The 18352-nt window shown below is 45.6% G+C and overlaps 1 protein-coding gene across 2 annotated transcripts in view; it reads left to right on the top strand.

Moving 5' to 3' along the window:
* Positions 1-18352, top strand: part of PMM2 (phosphomannomutase 2) — an 87483-nt gene that overhangs the window by 31067 nt on the left and 38064 nt on the right. For both annotated transcript variants that reach the window (XM_082261301.1, XM_082261302.1), the window contains exons 3-4: positions 2154-2230; positions 6029-6120. In XM_082261301.1, coding sequence (XP_082117427.1) covers positions 2154-2230; positions 6029-6120 — 169 coding nt within the window. The remainder of the gene's footprint in view (positions 1-2153; positions 2231-6028; positions 6121-18352) is intronic.

The raw sequence follows: 18352 nt of genomic DNA, 5'->3' as shown, positions 1-18352 counted from the left end.
GCCATGTACATAAAAGGGAAGGACAACTGGGAAGCGGACTTCCTCAGTCGTCATCACATCAAACAGGCAGAATGGGAACTGAACCCCATAATTTTTCAACGCCTAGTCCAAAAATTTGGTCAGCCAGAAGTGGACATGTTTGCCACTCGGCAGAACCGAAAAGTAGAACAGTTCTTTTCTCTGACAAAGCAGAGGGGTATGCTGGGCCTGGATGCTGTAGCACAACCTTGGCCCTTCAGGCTAGCCTATGCCTTTCCCCCACAGAATCTAATTGCGAGAGTTCTGCAGAAACTCAGCGTATGGCCGCAACTACGCCTCATCCTGGTCACACCTGGGTGGCCAAAGAGAACGTGGTTTGCAACCCTGGTATCCCTATCAGTGACAGCACCATGGAAACTACCAGAAGTTCCAGACCTGTTACTACATGGACCTTTGATTCACCCCAGACCGCAGTTCTTTCAGTTAACAGCCTGGGTAGTGAACGCCAAATCTTAAAAGAAAAAGGATGCTCAGACAGAGAAAGCCAGTAACTAGGAAAATTTATTCCAAAATCTGGAAAACATTCTGTACTTGGCAGAGTCAAAAGAAGGATTCCTCTGCCTCAATCCCGATGATCCTGGATTTTTTACAGGATGGGGTAGATAAGGGGGTGGCGGTGAACACCCTTAAAGTACAGGTAGCGGCACTTTCTGTTTTTTTAGACAAAAGTCTGGCCAAAGAACCTTTAATTAAAAGTTTTCTGTTAGCCCGGGGAAGAGTATCTCCAATTAACAGAACTAATGTTCCAGTTTGGAACCGAACGCTAGTACTAGAGACATTATCTAGTGAAGCATTTGAGCCTTTGAACAAAATTAGTTTAAACATTTTGTCAATCAAGTTAACTTTTCTGTTGGCAATCACCACAGCCAGGAGAGTGGGAGATTTACAAAGCTTATCCATAAAGGAACCCTTTGTGCGAATTCTTCAAGACAGGGTGATTTTTAAACCAGACCCACTGTACCTACCCAAGGTAGTGTCTTCCTTTCATAGGAATCAAGAGATGGTTCTCCCATCTTTCTGTGAAAAACCTAAATGTGCAAAAGAACGAAAATTCCATTGCTTAGATGTAAGAAGGTGTCTTCTAGCATATTTAGAAAGAACCAAGGGCTTTAGAAGATCTAGCCACCTATTGGTTCTACATTCTGGACCAAGGAGGGGATTACAAGCATCAAAACCCTCAATCTCTAGGTGGATTAAACAAGCCATTAGTATGTCATATAAGGTGTCAGGTACCCCCACACCAACAAATCTAAAGGCACATTCCACAAGGGGCATGGCAACTTCCTGGGCCGAAAAAGCCGGAGCATCCTGGGAGCAGATCCGCCATGCAGCCACCTGGTCCAGCCAAGATACCTTCCTAAAGCACTATCGTGTGGAAGTACTGTCACAACAAGACCTTGCCTTTGGCAGAAAGGTTTACAGGCAGTGGTCCCACCCTAAGGTAGGCCAGTATGGATTCCTTTATTATCCTCTCATATATGTAGGCCGTCCTGGAAGGATGAAAGGAGAAAACTTACCGTTAGTATACTGGTAACGGCCTTTCTCTTAATCCTTCCAGGACGGCCGGCCTACTTCCCGCCCAAGATGGTGGTGAGTTAAAAAATGTATATATATGTATATGTATATATGTGTAGCTGTATGTTATTGAATAACTGTATCCCTTGAAAGTTCGGTTGGAAAGGTACTTTTCTATTACTGAAGCTCAAGGATGGGTGGGACCCTTTTAACAGCTGCAAATTAGTTGTGTTTCCTGTGAGGCGGAGCCACAATCTCTCATATGTAGGCCGTCCTGGAAGGATTAAGAGAAAGGCCGTTACCAGTATACTAACGGTAAGTTTTCGTACTTTAGTAATAGTAACCAATTTGTTTTCGATATGGAGACTAGCATGCGGAAATAAATGGACGATCATTCGTCCGATAATCTCATTGTGTGTACTAGGCTTTAGGTTTACTATTTCCTGGAGGGAACTTGTTTTTCTAACAAAACCGTTTACTCTAATTTACCCTCACAGCTATGTGACTGCCTTCCCAGTATTGCAAATTTTATATACATTATTGAAAATGTTTTCATTGTGTTATTACCCGGAGATTAAATCAAATATTTGTCATTTCAGTGGTTGAAAAGTTTGATTATGTGTTCTCTGAAAATGGTCTTGTTGCATACAAGGATGGACAGTTTCTATGCAAACAGGTCAGTATTGTGTTTTTAGACAATTTATTATAACCTTGTAATTACTCGTGATTATTCACTAATCAGGTGGCGTCCAGTCTTCCACCTCTTTTAATAACCATTGCTTGTAAATGCATGAAGATATGAAGTAAAGAATGTAATAAAGAAATATTGCCCTATAAAAGCCTGAAGGTGCTTATCCGATTTCAAGTCCTGTAAATGGTTAGACTGCCAAAAAGTCTCTCACATGGGGGTATCGCCATACTCAGGAGAAGTAGCAGAATGTGTGTTGGGGTGTAATTCCACATATACACATGAGATGTGTGAGAAATATATCATTAAAGTTAAAAACTTGTGTAAAAAAAATAAATAAATAAATTTTTTGTCAAAATCCAAAAAACGAATGCACTCAACAGGCCTCTCAGCAAATATCTTGGGGTGTCTACTTTCCAAAAAGGGGTAATTTCGGGGGCGTTGAACTGTCCTGCCATTTTATGCCCAACATTAGAGGTTTATGCCACACATCACTCACTCTTCTAACCACTTGAAGACCAAACCTTTTCCGACTACATGAAAAAATCCATTTTCTTTTTTTTTTTTTTGCTAGAAAAATAATTTGAACTTTCAAACATTTATATAGTTTTTGTAAAGCAGATGCCCTAGAACATGGGTCTCCAAACTGTGGCCCTCCAGTTGTTCTGAAACTACAATTCCCATCATGCCTAGTCATGTCTTTGAATGTTAGAGTTTTACAATGCCTTGTGGGACGCGTAGTTCCACAACAGCTGGAGGGCCGTAGTTTGAAGATCCCTGCCCTAGAGAATAAAATGGTGGGTGTTGCAATTTTTTTAGTCACACAGTATTTGAGCAGCAGTTTTTTTTAAACGCTATTTTTTTTTTTTTTCTTTAACTTTAATGCACAAAAACTCAATATATTGGCCTATTGTAAAATGGAAAAACTATCCAGTAATGCTATATATATCATGCGTTTATCAAAAACCAATAAATGATGCATATGCTAGCAATAAAGTGCATGTGCAGAAAACTATGAATATTTCAAATGTGCAGATGTGCACCATCTCAATATTTAAAATTCATGCAACCATTGAAGTGTCCAAACATCAAAAATTATCTGTGTTAGGTCTAAAGGAAAAGGTCCTAATGATAACCCAACCCATCGATATCTAGTGAACTATTGGTTAATCTTCACAGTGCTTTAGCAATGCTCTATGTGACCTGATATCACCACCATTCTCAAAATAGGGTGTACCCCTATATGCCTAAAACTTTAGTTTTATCAATGGAATCAATGCTAAACAGGCTCAAAGCTAACTGGAAAGCTATCCCCCCCAAAAAAATTAACCTCAGCCCCTGGGGGATTGTCATTTCCAGTATGGTAGTAAAATGAGAATGTGCCCAATGATGCAGAGAGCTGCAAAAAAAATAAGAGAATGACATTCCAACAAGAAACATGCATGTGACCACAAGATGGTACTGGCATCTATATCCTTATTGAAACCATTAGGGGGCCAGAGTATTCAGCTTAAAGATCTAATAAGTTTTCCTGGCTCAAAGAGTTTTAAAATGTTCACATTTCGAGAGAAAAGGAGAAATAGCCTCAATAAGTAAAAGGCTCTAGGATCCTCTAGGATCTTTCCCATGATGTATCAAACAATGCCTTGGGAGAACTACTTGCCACACTCCTCCTGTGTTCTCCGAATAGGGTACTGATTGTCCAGCCTACGTACAGCAAGCTGCAAGAACAGTGGATGCAGTAGATCACATAAGAGGTGAAGTAGGTAAAGGGTTACAAATGCAAATGTCAAGCAATTGTGTTTCCTGCATTGGAACATTCCCTTCAACTACAAGAATGTGGGTATATCGCACGCAGGAGCACCTTTCTGGTGGATTAACTTGCAAGGGGCTATTTAGACTTTTTTAATATTTCTGGATTTCCCATATAACACCCTTTGGAGGCCTGGTAAATGCTGTGTTTTTAAAGAAGAAGTAAACCCTCCTCTGACACTTTTACCTATAGGTAATCCTATGATAAGGCTTACCTATAGTTACTGTAAATATCTGCTAAACATGTACCGTTTAGGAGATATTTACCTGACATGCAGCCAGTGACGTCACTGGCGCGTGCGCTCTGAAGGAACGGCTGCTGGTGCCGTTTCGTCAGAGACCCGTGCCGTGACTGTCGGCTCCTGCGCGCGTGTGCGCGGGAGTGACGTCACCGCGGCTCCGGGCCAATCAGATGGCCGGATGCCGCGATCCTGGAAGACGGGCGACTGGACATGTCGCCCGTCATAGAGGTGAGCGGACGGCGGGGGCTCGTTCTAAGGTAAGTGTTTCATAATGAGCTAGTATGCGATGCATACTAGCTCATTATGCGTTTCTCTTTCAGCTTGTAAAAAAAATAAAAAATTTAACTGAGTTTACAACCTCTTTAAAGAGGTTGCTTGATTGTCAGATATTTAGTATTAAATTGAGTCGTGAAGGTAGGACCAACTCTGCTCGATTGTAGCCCTTGGTAGTCATTGCTGGCTTAAAGGGGGTTCATCATACTTGACCAGGTTTCTGACATACCTCTTCAAGTATGATGAACCCCCTGTAATTCTAGACACATGACATGACAGAGTAGCTGTTCATTCTATAGGTATTGTGCTGCCCAGATTCATTTTGAATTTTTTTTTTTTTTGTCTTTTTTAGCATTTATGCATATAACTACTATACTTATTCATTTCTGTACACTGTGTATATATTGGGCTTAAAGGTGCCTAGTAGTAGTTTTATTTCTTTTTTGGGTTCATGGTATACATGAGGCAGTGATGTATAAACATTTCAGTATTTTATGCTGTTGCCCATACATCCTTAAATACATCTGTGTACGTGAGCACTTAGGTTCATATAAAAGACCTTGCAAAAAGTATTAATTGCTTTTAATTGTAGAAAATTGGATGCTTTTTAGATTAAGCACTGCAAAATTCTGCTAGAAAACCCCCTTGCTACTTTTGTTGCAGTCACTATTTATTTTGTGTAAGCGAAATTACTTTTGAAGTTAGGGAACTGAGCACGCTCTGACAAGTGGGAGCAGTGAAAAAACATACACCTAATGTATTTATTTTTTTTTTTAACACCTGTAAGATTGTTCAAGCAGGGTCCAATTGAAGATGGTTTCATTTTATATTGGTGCATACAAAAGAGAGAAAAGGAGGCGCAAACACCTGGTGCATTACCCTTGGACACCTTTTAAAACTTTTATTAAAAAGCCAAAAACATACTCGGAGCGAAACGTGTCAGCGGGACAGCCACCTCCACATGTGGTGGACTCATTCTATGCGATATATGTTCTTCATGTCTGTGAGTATGTTTTTGGCTGTTTAATTAAAGTTTTAAGGTGTCCAAGGGTAATGCACCAGGTGTTTGCACCTCCTTTTCTCTCTTTTGTATGAACTTCTGATTGGAGTCCCCCGCCTGAGGAGAGCAGCACGCCTGTTATTCCCATTGGAGTGAGAGCTTGGGTGAAAAAGTTGTTTGGATATCTACATTTTATATTGGTAACTGAGATCATTCATATTAATCATATATACTGCTTTCATAATCCTTTTTCACCTGGTTACAGTTTTAGGCTGGTAGAGTTTTGAAATGCAAAAAAAACTGCTGCTCAGTTGTAAAAAGAGTAAGCGTTTTTTTTTTTTTTTGTATCCTGGTTTGTGTATGTATAGTCCAAACTTTATTTTGTAGTTTTTATCCTAGTGACTGTTTTTTTATTATTCTGACTTTTTTATTGGGTATAATACAGTAATTTTTTTACAGAACATCCATGCACACTTGGGGGAAGATTTGTTGCAAGATCTAATCAACTACTGCTTAGCATACATCGCCAAACTAAAACTACCAAAGAAAAGGTGAGTCAAACTAACATTTCCCTAACTGGACTGAAATATGTGAATGCATCAATGCTAAATTTGGGTTATAAATCTGATTTTATGTCCTTTTTCACATTTGCTCTTCTCTTCAAGGATCGTACAGATGTTGTGAGTAGTATAATTGTACTGTATAAGCTGATCAAGTGAAACAGTCAAATTTTTAAAATGTAGTCAAATCTGTGATCTACCTATTCGGGGCAAAGCAACAGTTTTTTCTTCAGTTCATGTCCATTTACCCCTCCCTACCAATCCCTTCACTGGCTTCATTTCACCCACCAAATTTCAAAATACTACCCCCAACCTACAAAGGTATTCATGACTTTGCCTGAAAATTCCAACCAAACCTTTTTCTTCCCTTCTCCCAAGACCTCCCGCTCTTTGGCTCCCTTGTCACCTTCTCCTATGCTTATCTCTAGGACATCTCTAGAGCCTCTCCCATCCTTTAGAACTCCTTACTCCAATCTGTAAGACTGTTGCCTACTCTCTTTGCCTTATGATGATCCCTGAAACCTATCACTTCAGGAAGGCCTATCCTGCCTCTTATTAATAAATTTGTATTTTTTCTCTTTCGTTCACTCTCGGCTATAGGCTATAGGTTTTTTTTTTATCTGCCTAGTTAGGCGTAAGGGCCTAGTTCCTTGCTGGGATCTCTAGTCCTGGCAATTTTTTCATTGTATATGGAATTTTTTTCCTCTTTTTATTATTTTCGTTCCTGTGAGAGCTACAATCAAGTGCCGGACTGGGCGACGAACTAGATAACCCAACCTTAGGGTCCCCCCAGTCCGGCCAGTGAGCGCGTGCAGACCGCAAGTTCTGAGCTAGGTCAGCTGCGACATAGCCCCACTGGACGGGGGCTGTCATGTGAGTTAAACGGTTTGTGAGGACGCATACGAACTGGCTTCCACTTGAGTCGCAGCGTTTCCTCCGGGCCGAAAGCACCCACATTACGATGGAGCGGTGTCTTGTCCGGAGCGGTGCCCACTCTGTTCCTGGTGTGGTAATTAGCTGTCCCCCCCCCCACCCACTACCTCTGAAGGGTTTTGGGGTGGACGTGGGCCCCTCCCTGGGACAGTTGGACCCCCGGGTTCCCCTCCCTTCCCCCCAGCCCCTCTAAAATTTCGGTCACTGTGGCTCTTTCAGCCACCCCCATAAGGGGGCTGGTTGGAGTTGCTGCTGACCAGGTTTTCCTGATGCGGGGGGGGGGGGGGGGGTTGAGCAGGGTTCCCTGCCATCTTGGGTGTTGATGACTATTGCAATGATGTCCTCTGGGCTCCCTGTGGCGGTTGTTGGGCTGGGGAAGCGGATGTTTTTTCCATCCGCAGGTATGCGCCTCGCGTGGCTGGATCCAGCCAAAAATTTATGCCATGGCTTTGTGGCCTACTCGTCGGAACCTATGTGAGGCGGCCCCTGTGAGGATAGCTGAAGCCACTGCCTCCTGTTTGGGCATCCACCTTCCCCCTCCGCTGCCCCTGGGTGATCGGCTCCGCTTCAAAAATTTAGCCAACGGCTTGTGGCCTACTAGGCCATGCGGCCGAGTCGGGTGCCGGCCCCAGTGCATGTAGCTGAAGCCCCCACTCTTCCTTTGGGCATCTGCCATGCTGAGGATTCATGCAATTGGGGCTGGGTCCCCACAATAATTTGGGCCATGGCTTGCAGCCTGCTGGGCCATATGGTCAATTTGGCAACTCCCTTGGACCAGGTGGTGCTATGAGGGCGCTTAATTTTTAATGACAGTCTTCCTGCCTCTATTGTGTGGAGCACCTGCCTTTGTTTTAGCGAGGGTACCCTGCCAGCACCTCCCCGTCACGGCGGGCGGCCCACTTTTAAGGGGGCTACGTCCTATTATGTCCTCTATAAAGAGCTCAGAGGACGACCCCCCTTGTTTTTTGCGGGGTCCAATAGGTTGTCCTTTTGTGGACCCTTGGCTGGCGTCCCCTTTGCGGGATCACAGATGGCGGCCTTCCCCTGATTATGTGTTTGGGGTGAACTCTGTATTTAGCGACACTACTGGGTCTGCGTCCACGCACACCCTGAGTGCTCAGATAGTGAGGATAATTCCTCTTCTCCTCTAGCTGCACTTAAATACGCGCTGGCGGATGCACTGTTTGTGTCAGTGCATGAAACTTTAAAAATGGAGGTTGCGGCTGATGCCGCGTCGTAGGCACAGGTTCCTTTTGACACCCACAGGCCCTCCAAAGCGGGGAGGGTGTCCTTTTTCCGCTTACCTTGTCAACATTGTCACAAACAGTGGGGTTGTCCAAAACGCAGTGGTTGCTAGGCGTTTTTTTTGCTTGCGGTATCCTTACGAGGATTTACTGTGTAAAAGGTGGATGGTCACACCTGTAGTGACCGGTTTCCAGGTCATATTGAGTTACCTTCATCCCTGTTTAGGAGTCCCCAACCTTTACAGATCCAGCTAATAAGAGGGTGGATGCTCTGGCCCTCCAGATGTGCATTGTGGCTGGTTCGGCAATTAAGCCGGTATTTACTATTGTCCTGGTGTCACAAACTCTGACCAAGTGAGCTAAGCTTTTATACCAGGACCTGGAGGAAGAATAGCTTCCCCCTGTCTTTGCGAAGCTGGCAGACCAGTTGGTCCAGGGGCTACAGTTTGTCTGTAATGCCTCTTTGGTTGCGTCTCATTTTTTATTTCCAGGCTGTCTGTATCAGCAGTGGTCCTTCGGCATATTTTCTGGCTGAAAAGCTGGTCTGCAGACTAGACTTCTAAGAAGGCCTTATCTGATCTCCCTCTTGGGGGTTGCCAGTTTGGAGTTTCCTTGGATGACATTGTTAAGGGTCTCATGGGGGGAAGAGTACGCTTCTTCCGCAGGCAACCTAGGGCAAGGAGCCCCATCGTAGATGTTACATAGTTACATAGTTACATAGTAGGTGAGGTTGAATAAAGACAATAGTCCATCCAGTTCAACCTGTGTAGGTGTGTGTGACTGTAATCATCTAACATAGCCCTCAATCTCCTGATCCTTGAGATGTAAGTCTAAGAGTCTTTTGAAAGTCACCATACTACCCGCAGAAACCACCTCTTGTGGTAGACAATTCCACAATCTTGTAGCCCTAACAGTAAAGAACCCCCCACGTTGCCTGAGGTTAAAACGCTTCTCCTCTAATCGCATTGTATGTCCTCGAGTCCTCATGCAATTCCTTCGAATGAACAGCTTTTCTTCTAAGCTGAGATCCCCATTAAGATATTTATAAATTGCTATCATGTCCCCTCTCAGACGTCTTTTCTCCAGGGAAAATAAATCGAGCGATTGCAGCCGCTCTTCATAGGTAAGGTCCTCCAACCCCCTAATCAGTTTAGTTGCCCTTCTCTGGACTTTCTCCAGCTCCAACACATCCCTCCTGAGGACTGGCGACCAGAACTGGACAGAATACTCCAGATGCGGTCGGACCAGAGTTTTATAAAGTGGAAGGATTATAGTCTTATCTCTGGAATACATCCCTTTCTTTATGCATGCTAATATTCTGTTGGCTTTGGAAGCTGCCGCTTGGCATTGCATGCTGTTGCCTAATCTATCATCAACTAAGACTCCCAGATCCTTCTCCATTTTTGATTCCCCCAAGGGTTCCCCTCCTAACGTGTATTGTGTTTTTATGTTTTTGGTCCCCAAGTGCAAAACCTTACGCTTCTCCACATTAAACCTCATTTGCCATGTCGTTGCCCACTCCGTAATTTTGTCCAGGTCATTCTGTAGGATATCTGCTTCATGCTGTGCAGTTATTGCCCTGGCCAATTTTGTGTCATCTGCAAAAACTGATAACGAACTACTGATCCCGTCCTCAATGCTGTTTATGAATAAATTGAACAAGGTTGGTCCCAGGACTGAGCCCTGGGGCACCCCGCTTACTACCTCAGACCAGTCTGAGTATGCGCTGTTTATTACTACCCTTTGGACACGGCCTTTTAGCCAATTCCGTATCCAAGAGCAAACCCTGCTGTCGATACCTGCAGACCTTATTTTATAAATTAAGCGCTTGTGGGGAACTGTATCAAACGCCTTAGCGAAATCCAAGTACACCACATCCACTGGTCTCCCCCTATCTAGCTCACAGCTCACTTCCTCGTAGAATGCTAAGAGATTGGTTTGACAAGATCGCCCATTTGTAAACCCGTGCTGGTTACTACTGATGATGTTGTTGTCTTTAGCATACTCTACGATATAGTCCCTTATCATCCCCTCCAAAAGTTTACATATTATTGATGTCAGACTGACAGGCCTATAATTTCCCGGGATATGTCTCTGGCCCTTTTTGAATATCGGAATCACGTTAGCCTTCCTCCAATCCCCTGGTACATCTCCTGTCCTAATACTGTCAGCAAAGATCAGGAACAGTGGTCTAGATATAACCATACTGAGTTCCTTGAGCACTCTCGGATGTACGCCATCCGGGCCTGGTGATTTGTTTGTGTTAAGTTTATCCAGTCTTTCCCTGATTTCCCCCTCTGTTAGCCATAGTGGCAAGTCCTGTGTATTACTACTAACCATACAGTCATGGTCAGTGTACCCTTCCTTTTCCTGCGTAAAGACTGACGAGAAAAAAGAATTCAGCACGGTTGCTTTTTCAGTGTCCTCTGTAACCATCCTCCCATCATCGCTAATTATGTGTGCAATATGCTCTGCCCTAGTTTTTTTGCTGTTGATATATTTAAAGAATTTCTTTGGGTTTTTTTTACTATCCTCCGCTATTTGTCTCTCAAAGTTGATTTTAGCCATCTTGATTTCGTGTTTACACTTCTTATTTTCCTCCTTGTATTGCTGGAAGGCCGATACGGTGCCCTCTGATTTATATTTCTTGAAGGCCAATTTTTTTCCCCTAATAAGTTTTTTAACGCTACGGTTTAGCCAGCCAGGTTTGGCTTTGTCTCTTCTAAATTTATTCCCCATAGGAATGCACTGCAAGATGCCTTTGCTTAATATTGTTCTAAAGCATTCCCATTTTTCCTCTGTGGTCAGTGATCCCAGGGTTTGGTCCCAGTTTACCCTTTCCATCAATGAGTACAATTTTGGAAAGTCTGCCCTTCTGAAGTTTAGGGTTCTTATGTTCCCCACTTGCCTTTTTATATTGTTATTTATACTAAATGTGATCATCCTGTGATCGCTAGAGCCCAGGTTGTCCTGGACTCCTACCTCCGAGATTATGTCTGGGTCATTAGTGATCAATAGATCCAGGATAGCATTCTCTCTAGTAGGGGAATCCACCAACTGCGACATGTAGTTATCCTGTAAGGTTTCCGTGAATAGCCGGGCCTTATGCGAGTGTGCAGTCCCCTCTTCCCAGTCAATGTCGGGATAATTGAAGTCCCCCAATATGATGACTGATCCTAGTTTTGCCGCTTTACCTATTAGTGCTAAAAATTCCAGCTCTACCTCCTCCCCTTGGTTAGGTGGCCTATAGCAAACCCCCACAACTACTTTTCCCTTATCTTCTTCCCTATCGAGTTCAACCCACACAGATTCTAAATCCATGCTCATCCCATCCGTAATGTCACTCCTTTCTAGCACCTTTATATTGTTCTTGACATAGAGACATACCCCTCCCCCTCTTTTACCTACCCTGTCCTTCCGGTACACCGAATACCCTTGGATATTGGCCAGCCAGTCATGTGAGGGGTCGAACCAAGTCTCCGTTATTCCCACAAGGTCTATGTCCTCCTCATGTACTAACATGTCCAACTCATCCATCTTATTAGCTAGGCTCCTGGCATTAGCATATACCCCTCTTAGTTTTACGGAAGTTAAACGTGATTGGCGGTTTTGTTTATTTCTGTTTGGTCTGCTGTTCTCCCGCACAGACCCGCCAATTGATGTTGTTGACCTACTGTCGCTATTGACCCTACAACTGCCTTCAGTCCTCTGCTCCCTCCTGACTGATTCTATTTCTGAGCCCTCCCCCCCGTCTCCTAGTTTAAAAGCCCCTCCAACTCGGTGGCCATCTTTCTCCCCAAAAGAGCTGTACCGTCCCCATTAAGGTGCAGCCCATCCTTACTAAAGAGCCGGTAGCCGACTGAGAAGTCAGCCCAGTTCTCCAGGAACCCAAACCCCTCCTTCCTACACCAATTCCTCAGCCACTTGTTAACTTCCCTAAGCTCCTTCTGCCTCTCCTGTGTGGCTCGAGGTACAGGCAGTATTTCAGAGAAAACCACCTTGGAGGTCCTTTTCCTCAATCTATTACCTAAGTCCCTGAAATCGTTCTTAAGGATCCTCCACCTACCTTTAACTTTGTCATTAGTGCCCACATGCACCATGACCGCTGGGTCATCCCCAGCCCCGCCCAACAATCTGTCTGCCAGATCTGCGATGTGCCGAACTCGGGCGCCCGGTAAACAACAAACTGTTCGGTTCACGCGATCTTTTTTACAGATTTCCCTCTCTGTGCCATTCTCCTCGGCTCCTAAGTGGCCTCTTCGTCTCTCAGGATCTCAAGATTAGATATCAAAAGTCAGGGCCTCCACCAGAGGTTCCAAGAGGACCTGGTCTGGCAAGTCATGAGCGGGCTCTTCCAGACCTGTGGACAAGGCTGCCTCAGCATGAAGGGGTGCCCTCAACCATATCTAGGGTGGGGGGGGGGGCGCGTCTTCGCTGGTTTCCGGATACTTGGACCACCCTGGTACAGGACGAGTGGGACCTTGTCCCCAGATCACTTACGGGGTCTCTTTGGGGTAGTGCAAGACTTGTTATTTCAGGGGTCGTTTTTTCCAGTTCCGACTTGGGAACATTTTCTAGGATTTTTTTTTATTCAAACCTCTTTACAGTCCCCAGGAAGGAAGGCAAGGTATGTCCAATTCTAGACCTCAAAGCGCTAAGCTGCTTTGTACGAGTACAGAAGTTCCACATGGAGTCCATTAACATGGTAGTGGAGTCCCTACATCGGGGGGATTTCTTTTCGCTTCTTTTGACATCAAGGACGCCTACCTGCACATTCTAATATGTGCTGGTCGCCAGCGCTTCCTCCATTTTGCCGTGGGTGAGGAGCATTATCAGTTTGTGGCGCTGACCTTTGGTCTCAACTCCGCACCTCGAATCATCGCAGGAGTGTTGGCCCCAGTGTTGGCATTTTTTGAGTCAGCGGGGAGATTGCGGTACTGGGGTACCTGGACGATCTTTTGCAAGCTGAGTCTCCAACTGCTCTGATGGACTACTGGAGATCTCTGAGGGTGTTTGTGGGATCCTAAACATTCAGGAGTCTGCTTTGGTTCTGTCCACAAAAAATGGCCTGTCTGGGTCTGCCTCAGCCAGTATTTCTTCTTCCTCTGGAAAAACTCCAGACCTTGCAGGAGGCAATTCAGCTTCTGTTGTTCAGCAGACAGTCCTCCCTCCAGGGCTTGCATGTGCGTGCTGGGCCTGATGGTGTCCACCCTCGAGGCGATCTGTTTGCACATTTCCACACAAGATCTCTGCTAAAAAGATTCTGGTGAAATGGGAAAAGGATCCACGATCTGTAGAGGTGGCTTTTCTCCTCTGCTTGTCGACAGGGAAATCCTTCTCCTTCTCTTGTACTGGACAGTGGTCTCCACGGATACCAGCCTTTCCGGGTGGGAAGGCATTCTCAGCACAAACTTGCTCAGGGGGTGTGGACTCTAGCAGAGCCCAGACTGCTGATTGGTGTACTGGAACTCCGAGTGATCAGACTTTTGTCTGGCTCATTAAACAATCGTCTTCAGGGGTGTCGGTTACAAATTCATTTGGACAATGCCAAGGCCGTGGTCTATTTCAATCACCAAGGGGGAACAAGAAGTGTCCTGGCGGCTCTGTAAGTAGCCGGAATTCTAAGGTGGGCTGACTAATTTGTTCCAGCCCTCTCAAACTTCTGCCACCACTCCTGTGCAGGATTCAGGCAGAAGGGATTCCGGTCATTGTAGTGGCTCCAGACTGGTTTTGCCGGTCTTGACTACTTGCCTACTGTGCACTTAACCACTTTGCCACTGAGTACCGTAGTACTACTGCGGCAAAGTGGCTCGTTATCGTCTGACGACGTAGACCTACGTTGTCAGACACTCCCCCTTGTGGGCGTCGCTCGCGCGCCGCCGGAGGCTCGCTCCCGCTGTATTCAGTCACAGCGGGAGTCGGGCCAGGGGAGGAGCAGCTGCTCTGCCCCGATCGTCGGGGATCTAGTGTGGAGATCCGCCCGCCTGTGTAAACACAAGCGGGCGGATCTCCCAAGTGACAGGGAGTGACAGATCGGAGTGTTCAGCATAGCTGAACACTCCGATCTGTCCCTGGCTCACACAGTCACCTCCCCCCCCACACGTCAGTAAGCACCAGGCATACATTAACCCCTCCCTCTCCAATAAAATTAACCCCTTCCCTGCCAGTGTCATTTTTACAGTAACTGTGCATATATATAGCACTGATTACTGCAGTAATGTCACTGGTACCCCCAAAAGTGTCAAAAATGTCAGTCAAGGGTCCGATCTGTCCGCCGCAATGTCGCAGTCCCGCAAAAAAAATCGCAGATCGCCGCCATTACGCATTAAAAAAAAAAACACTAAAAATGACAGAAATCTTTCCCTTTGTTAGTAAACGCAATAACTTTTGCGCAAACCAATCAAAATACGCTTATTGTGAATTTTTTTACCAAACATAGGTAGCAGAAAACAAATTGGCCAAAAATTAAAAAAAATTTAGATTTTTACATTTTTTTTGGGGGGAATTTCATATAAAAAAATGTGAAAAATGTTGTTTTTTCAAAATTTATGCTCTTTTTTTGTTTATAGCGCAAAAAGTAAAAATCGTACAGGTGATCAAATACCACCAAAAGAAAGCTCTGTTTGTGGGAAAAAAAGGACGTAAATTTTGTTTGGGTATGGCGTCGCACGACCGCGCAATTATCAGTTAAATTTGCACAGCGCCGAATCGCAAAAAGTGGCTCAGATGGAAGACAGCAAAATGCTCTAGTGGTAAAGTGGTTAAACCCCCTTCCCATCCAGACCAATTTTTAGCTTTCAGCGCTGTCACACTTTGACTGACAATTGCGCGGTCATGCTACACTGTACCCATATGAAATTTTTATAATTTTTTTCACACAAATAGAGCTTTCTTTTGGTGGTATGTAATCACCTCTGGGTTTTTTATTTTTTACAAAAAAAAAAAAGAAATAAGACAGAAAATTTTGAAAAAAAAAGTTTTTCTTATTTTCTGCTAGTAAATTTTGAAAATAAATTTTTCTCCTTCACTGATGTGCGCTGATGAGGCGGCACTGATAGGCTGCACTGATGGACACTGATGAGGTGGCACTTATGGGCACTGATGAGAAGGTACTGATAGGCGGCACTGAGAGGTGGCACTGCTGGGCACTGAGAGGTGGCACTGCTGGGCACTGATAGGCGGCACTGAACGGCACTGGCGGATGGCACTGATGGACACTGACAGGTGGCACTGATGGGCGGCACTGATGAGCACTGATGGGCGGCACCATCAGTGCCCACACTCAGAGACCCATAGTGCTGCCAGTCAGTGCTCATCAGTGCCTAGATGAGCAGGCACTGATGGGCACTGACTGGCAGCACTATGGGCACTGATTGTGGGCATTGATGGGGGGCACTGATGGTGGGCACTGATGGGGGGCAATTTGTGTATGTTTTTTTTACCTTTTAGTAATCAGGGCACTGGTGATCAGTGCCCTGATTACATTCCTGTGTGTCCCCGGCGCTGTGAGGCTCCCCCTCCTTCCTCACACTGCAGGCTCCGTGTGAGGAAGGCGCGCTGGCGATGAGAAATGATCTCATATGTTTACATATGAGATCATCTCTCATTGGACGGTCCGATCACGTGGTGAATGGCCGCTGTGATTGGCCATTCACCAAGATCTGTGATCGGCTGTGTCCAAGGGACACGGCCGACACAGATTTTCCCCGATGCGCGCTCGCGGGAGCGTGCGGGGAGACTCTTTCTGGGAGGCCATTTAAAAACGGCCTCCCGAAAATTCAAGTCCGCGCTGCAGCCGTATATAGGCTGTAGCGCGGATAGGAATCGGTTAATATGCCGATCTGGTACGACTGGTCGCCGATGCTCCTTGGGGACTTCCTCTCAGGGAGCTTCTGCTGTCCCAAGGACCAATCTTCCATCCTGCTCCTACAGTTGCTGGCCTTAATGGCTTTGCTGTTGAACGCCTGGTGCTGAAGGGTGGAGTTTTGTTGGAATCCAGTGATTCCTACGCTGTTAAAAGCTTGGAAGTCTGCCTCTAGGAAGATCTATCATCGAACGGGGAAGACGTACATTGCATGGTGTCTCTTGCAGCTCATCCTCGCTCCTTCTCAGTGGATGGAATCTTAACCTTCCTTTAAGGGGGGTTGAACAAAAATTGGCCTGGAGTACCATCAAGGGCCAGGTATCAGGTTTTAGCGGTCTTTTTCTAATGACCTTTGGCCGCACACTCTTTGGTGCGCACCTTTTTTCTTCAGGGTGACCGACATTTGGTTCCTTCAGTGCGGGCTCCATTGCTGCCCTGGAATCCTATTGTGGTGCTTTCAGCTCTACTGGAGCTTCTCTTTAAAAAAAATTCAGGAGGTTACCCTGCTTACATTGCCCCAGAAGGTGGCCTCCTTTGGTGGCTATCCCCTCTGCATGTTGGTTGTCGGAACTGACGGCGTTCTCCTGTCGTTCACCTTATGGTGCTTCACACGGATAAGGTGGTGCTTTGCCTTTGTCCATCATTCCTTCATAAGGTGGTCTCTGACTGCCATTTGAATGAAGATATTGCGTTTCCTTCCCTGTGTCCCAGGCCTAAACATTTGAAGGAAATTGCTTTGCATGTCTTGGATGTGGTCCGAGCATTATGGTGTACCTGGCAGCTACGGAGTCTTTTAGAAAGTCAGACTCTCTATTTGCACTCACAAAGGGTTGTCTGCTTCTTTTGTGACCATTTTCAGATGGATCAGACAGACGTAGGTTCAGGCCTATTGAATCGGGGGTCAGGTTCCTCCTTTCCCTGTTTAGCCACATCTCCTATGGTGCTTAGTGTCTCCTGGGCTTTCCATCTTCAAGCGTCAGTGACGCAGGTTTTGCAAGGTGGACACCTGGTCGGTGCACACTTTTACTAAGTTTTTTGTAAAGTGGTTGTGTTGGCATTTGTGGATGCCTCTTTTGACCGATCGGTTTGCTGCCTGCTGTTTTAGAGGACCTGGTCCTCCTCTTTGAGGGTGTATTGTTTTTCAGCTGAGCTCCAGTTGTTTATGGTTGAGCTTTTCGTTACCTAGTTGGCTGTGGTTAGCCTTGGGAATTGTTTTCCCACCCCTCATGTTTAACACTGTTTTGGGACGTCCCAATGGTTAAGAAGAATCCGAAGCTGTGTTCGTCAATGAACGAAAAAATGGAAATGGATTTTACAGTAAGTTAAAAATCCCATTTTTACTTTCTCCCTCAGCTTATCCCCCGACCTTAATTACCTTTTCTCTATCGCTCATTGACAGACGTAGTCTTCTTGATTCTCAAGAGCTGGTTGTCTCCGCAGGAGTAGGACTAGGCAGAAAGACAAAACGTTCTGGCTCCACCCTAGGGGCAGTCCCTGAGGGTATATCCTCCCTCTCTCTGCTACAGGGAATCAGTTTTTTTCTGTCTAGTCAGGAGTAAGGACCTAAGCTCCTTGCTGGGATCTTTTTGGTCCTGGCAAGATTTTTTTCTTTAGAAGAAATATTTTTTAGGTAGTTTTTTCTCCAGTGTTTTTCCTGTGAGATCTTCAAGCAAAAAACGCCGGACTGGGCGACACTAGTGGTCACCCCAGCCGGCCTACGAGCGCGCGCAGACCATTGCATTGCGCTTGGTCGGCCGCGACACATTCAAGTAAGTATGCAGGGCCGGGCGACGGGCTGGATGTTGAGATCCAGTGGTCACCCCGGTTTCTGCCTACGAGCGCGTGCAGACCAGAGCTCCGCGCTGGGTCGGCCGCGACGGAGTCCCAGTGGAGGGACTGACCTTGCGAGTTAAAAGTCTCGCTTGGACGCCAGGAACCTGAGAGTCGAGGCGTCCGGAGTGGTCCACAAACCCCCACCCCGGTGGAGAGGGTATTGTGAAGAGAGGGTGCCTGTCGGTTCGGTATGGTGAGTAAACGTTCCCTTTTTTCTTTCCTCGTTATGAGGCAGTATGAATTATGGGCCCCTCCATATATGGTCAGTATATATCTGATACTAAAAGTCCCCCTTGTAAATACAGTATGTGTTTGTGGGAAGTGGACTTGGTTTGAGAGCTAACACTCT

The sequence above is a fragment of the Pelophylax lessonae genome, assembly GCF_965119305.1.
Source record: "Pelophylax lessonae genome assembly, chromosome: 6".
Classification (NCBI taxonomy): domain Eukaryota; kingdom Metazoa; phylum Chordata; class Amphibia; order Anura; family Ranidae; genus Pelophylax; species Pelophylax lessonae.
The sequence above is the reverse complement of the archived record's forward strand: the minus strand, read 5'-3'. Positions and strand labels throughout refer to the sequence as shown.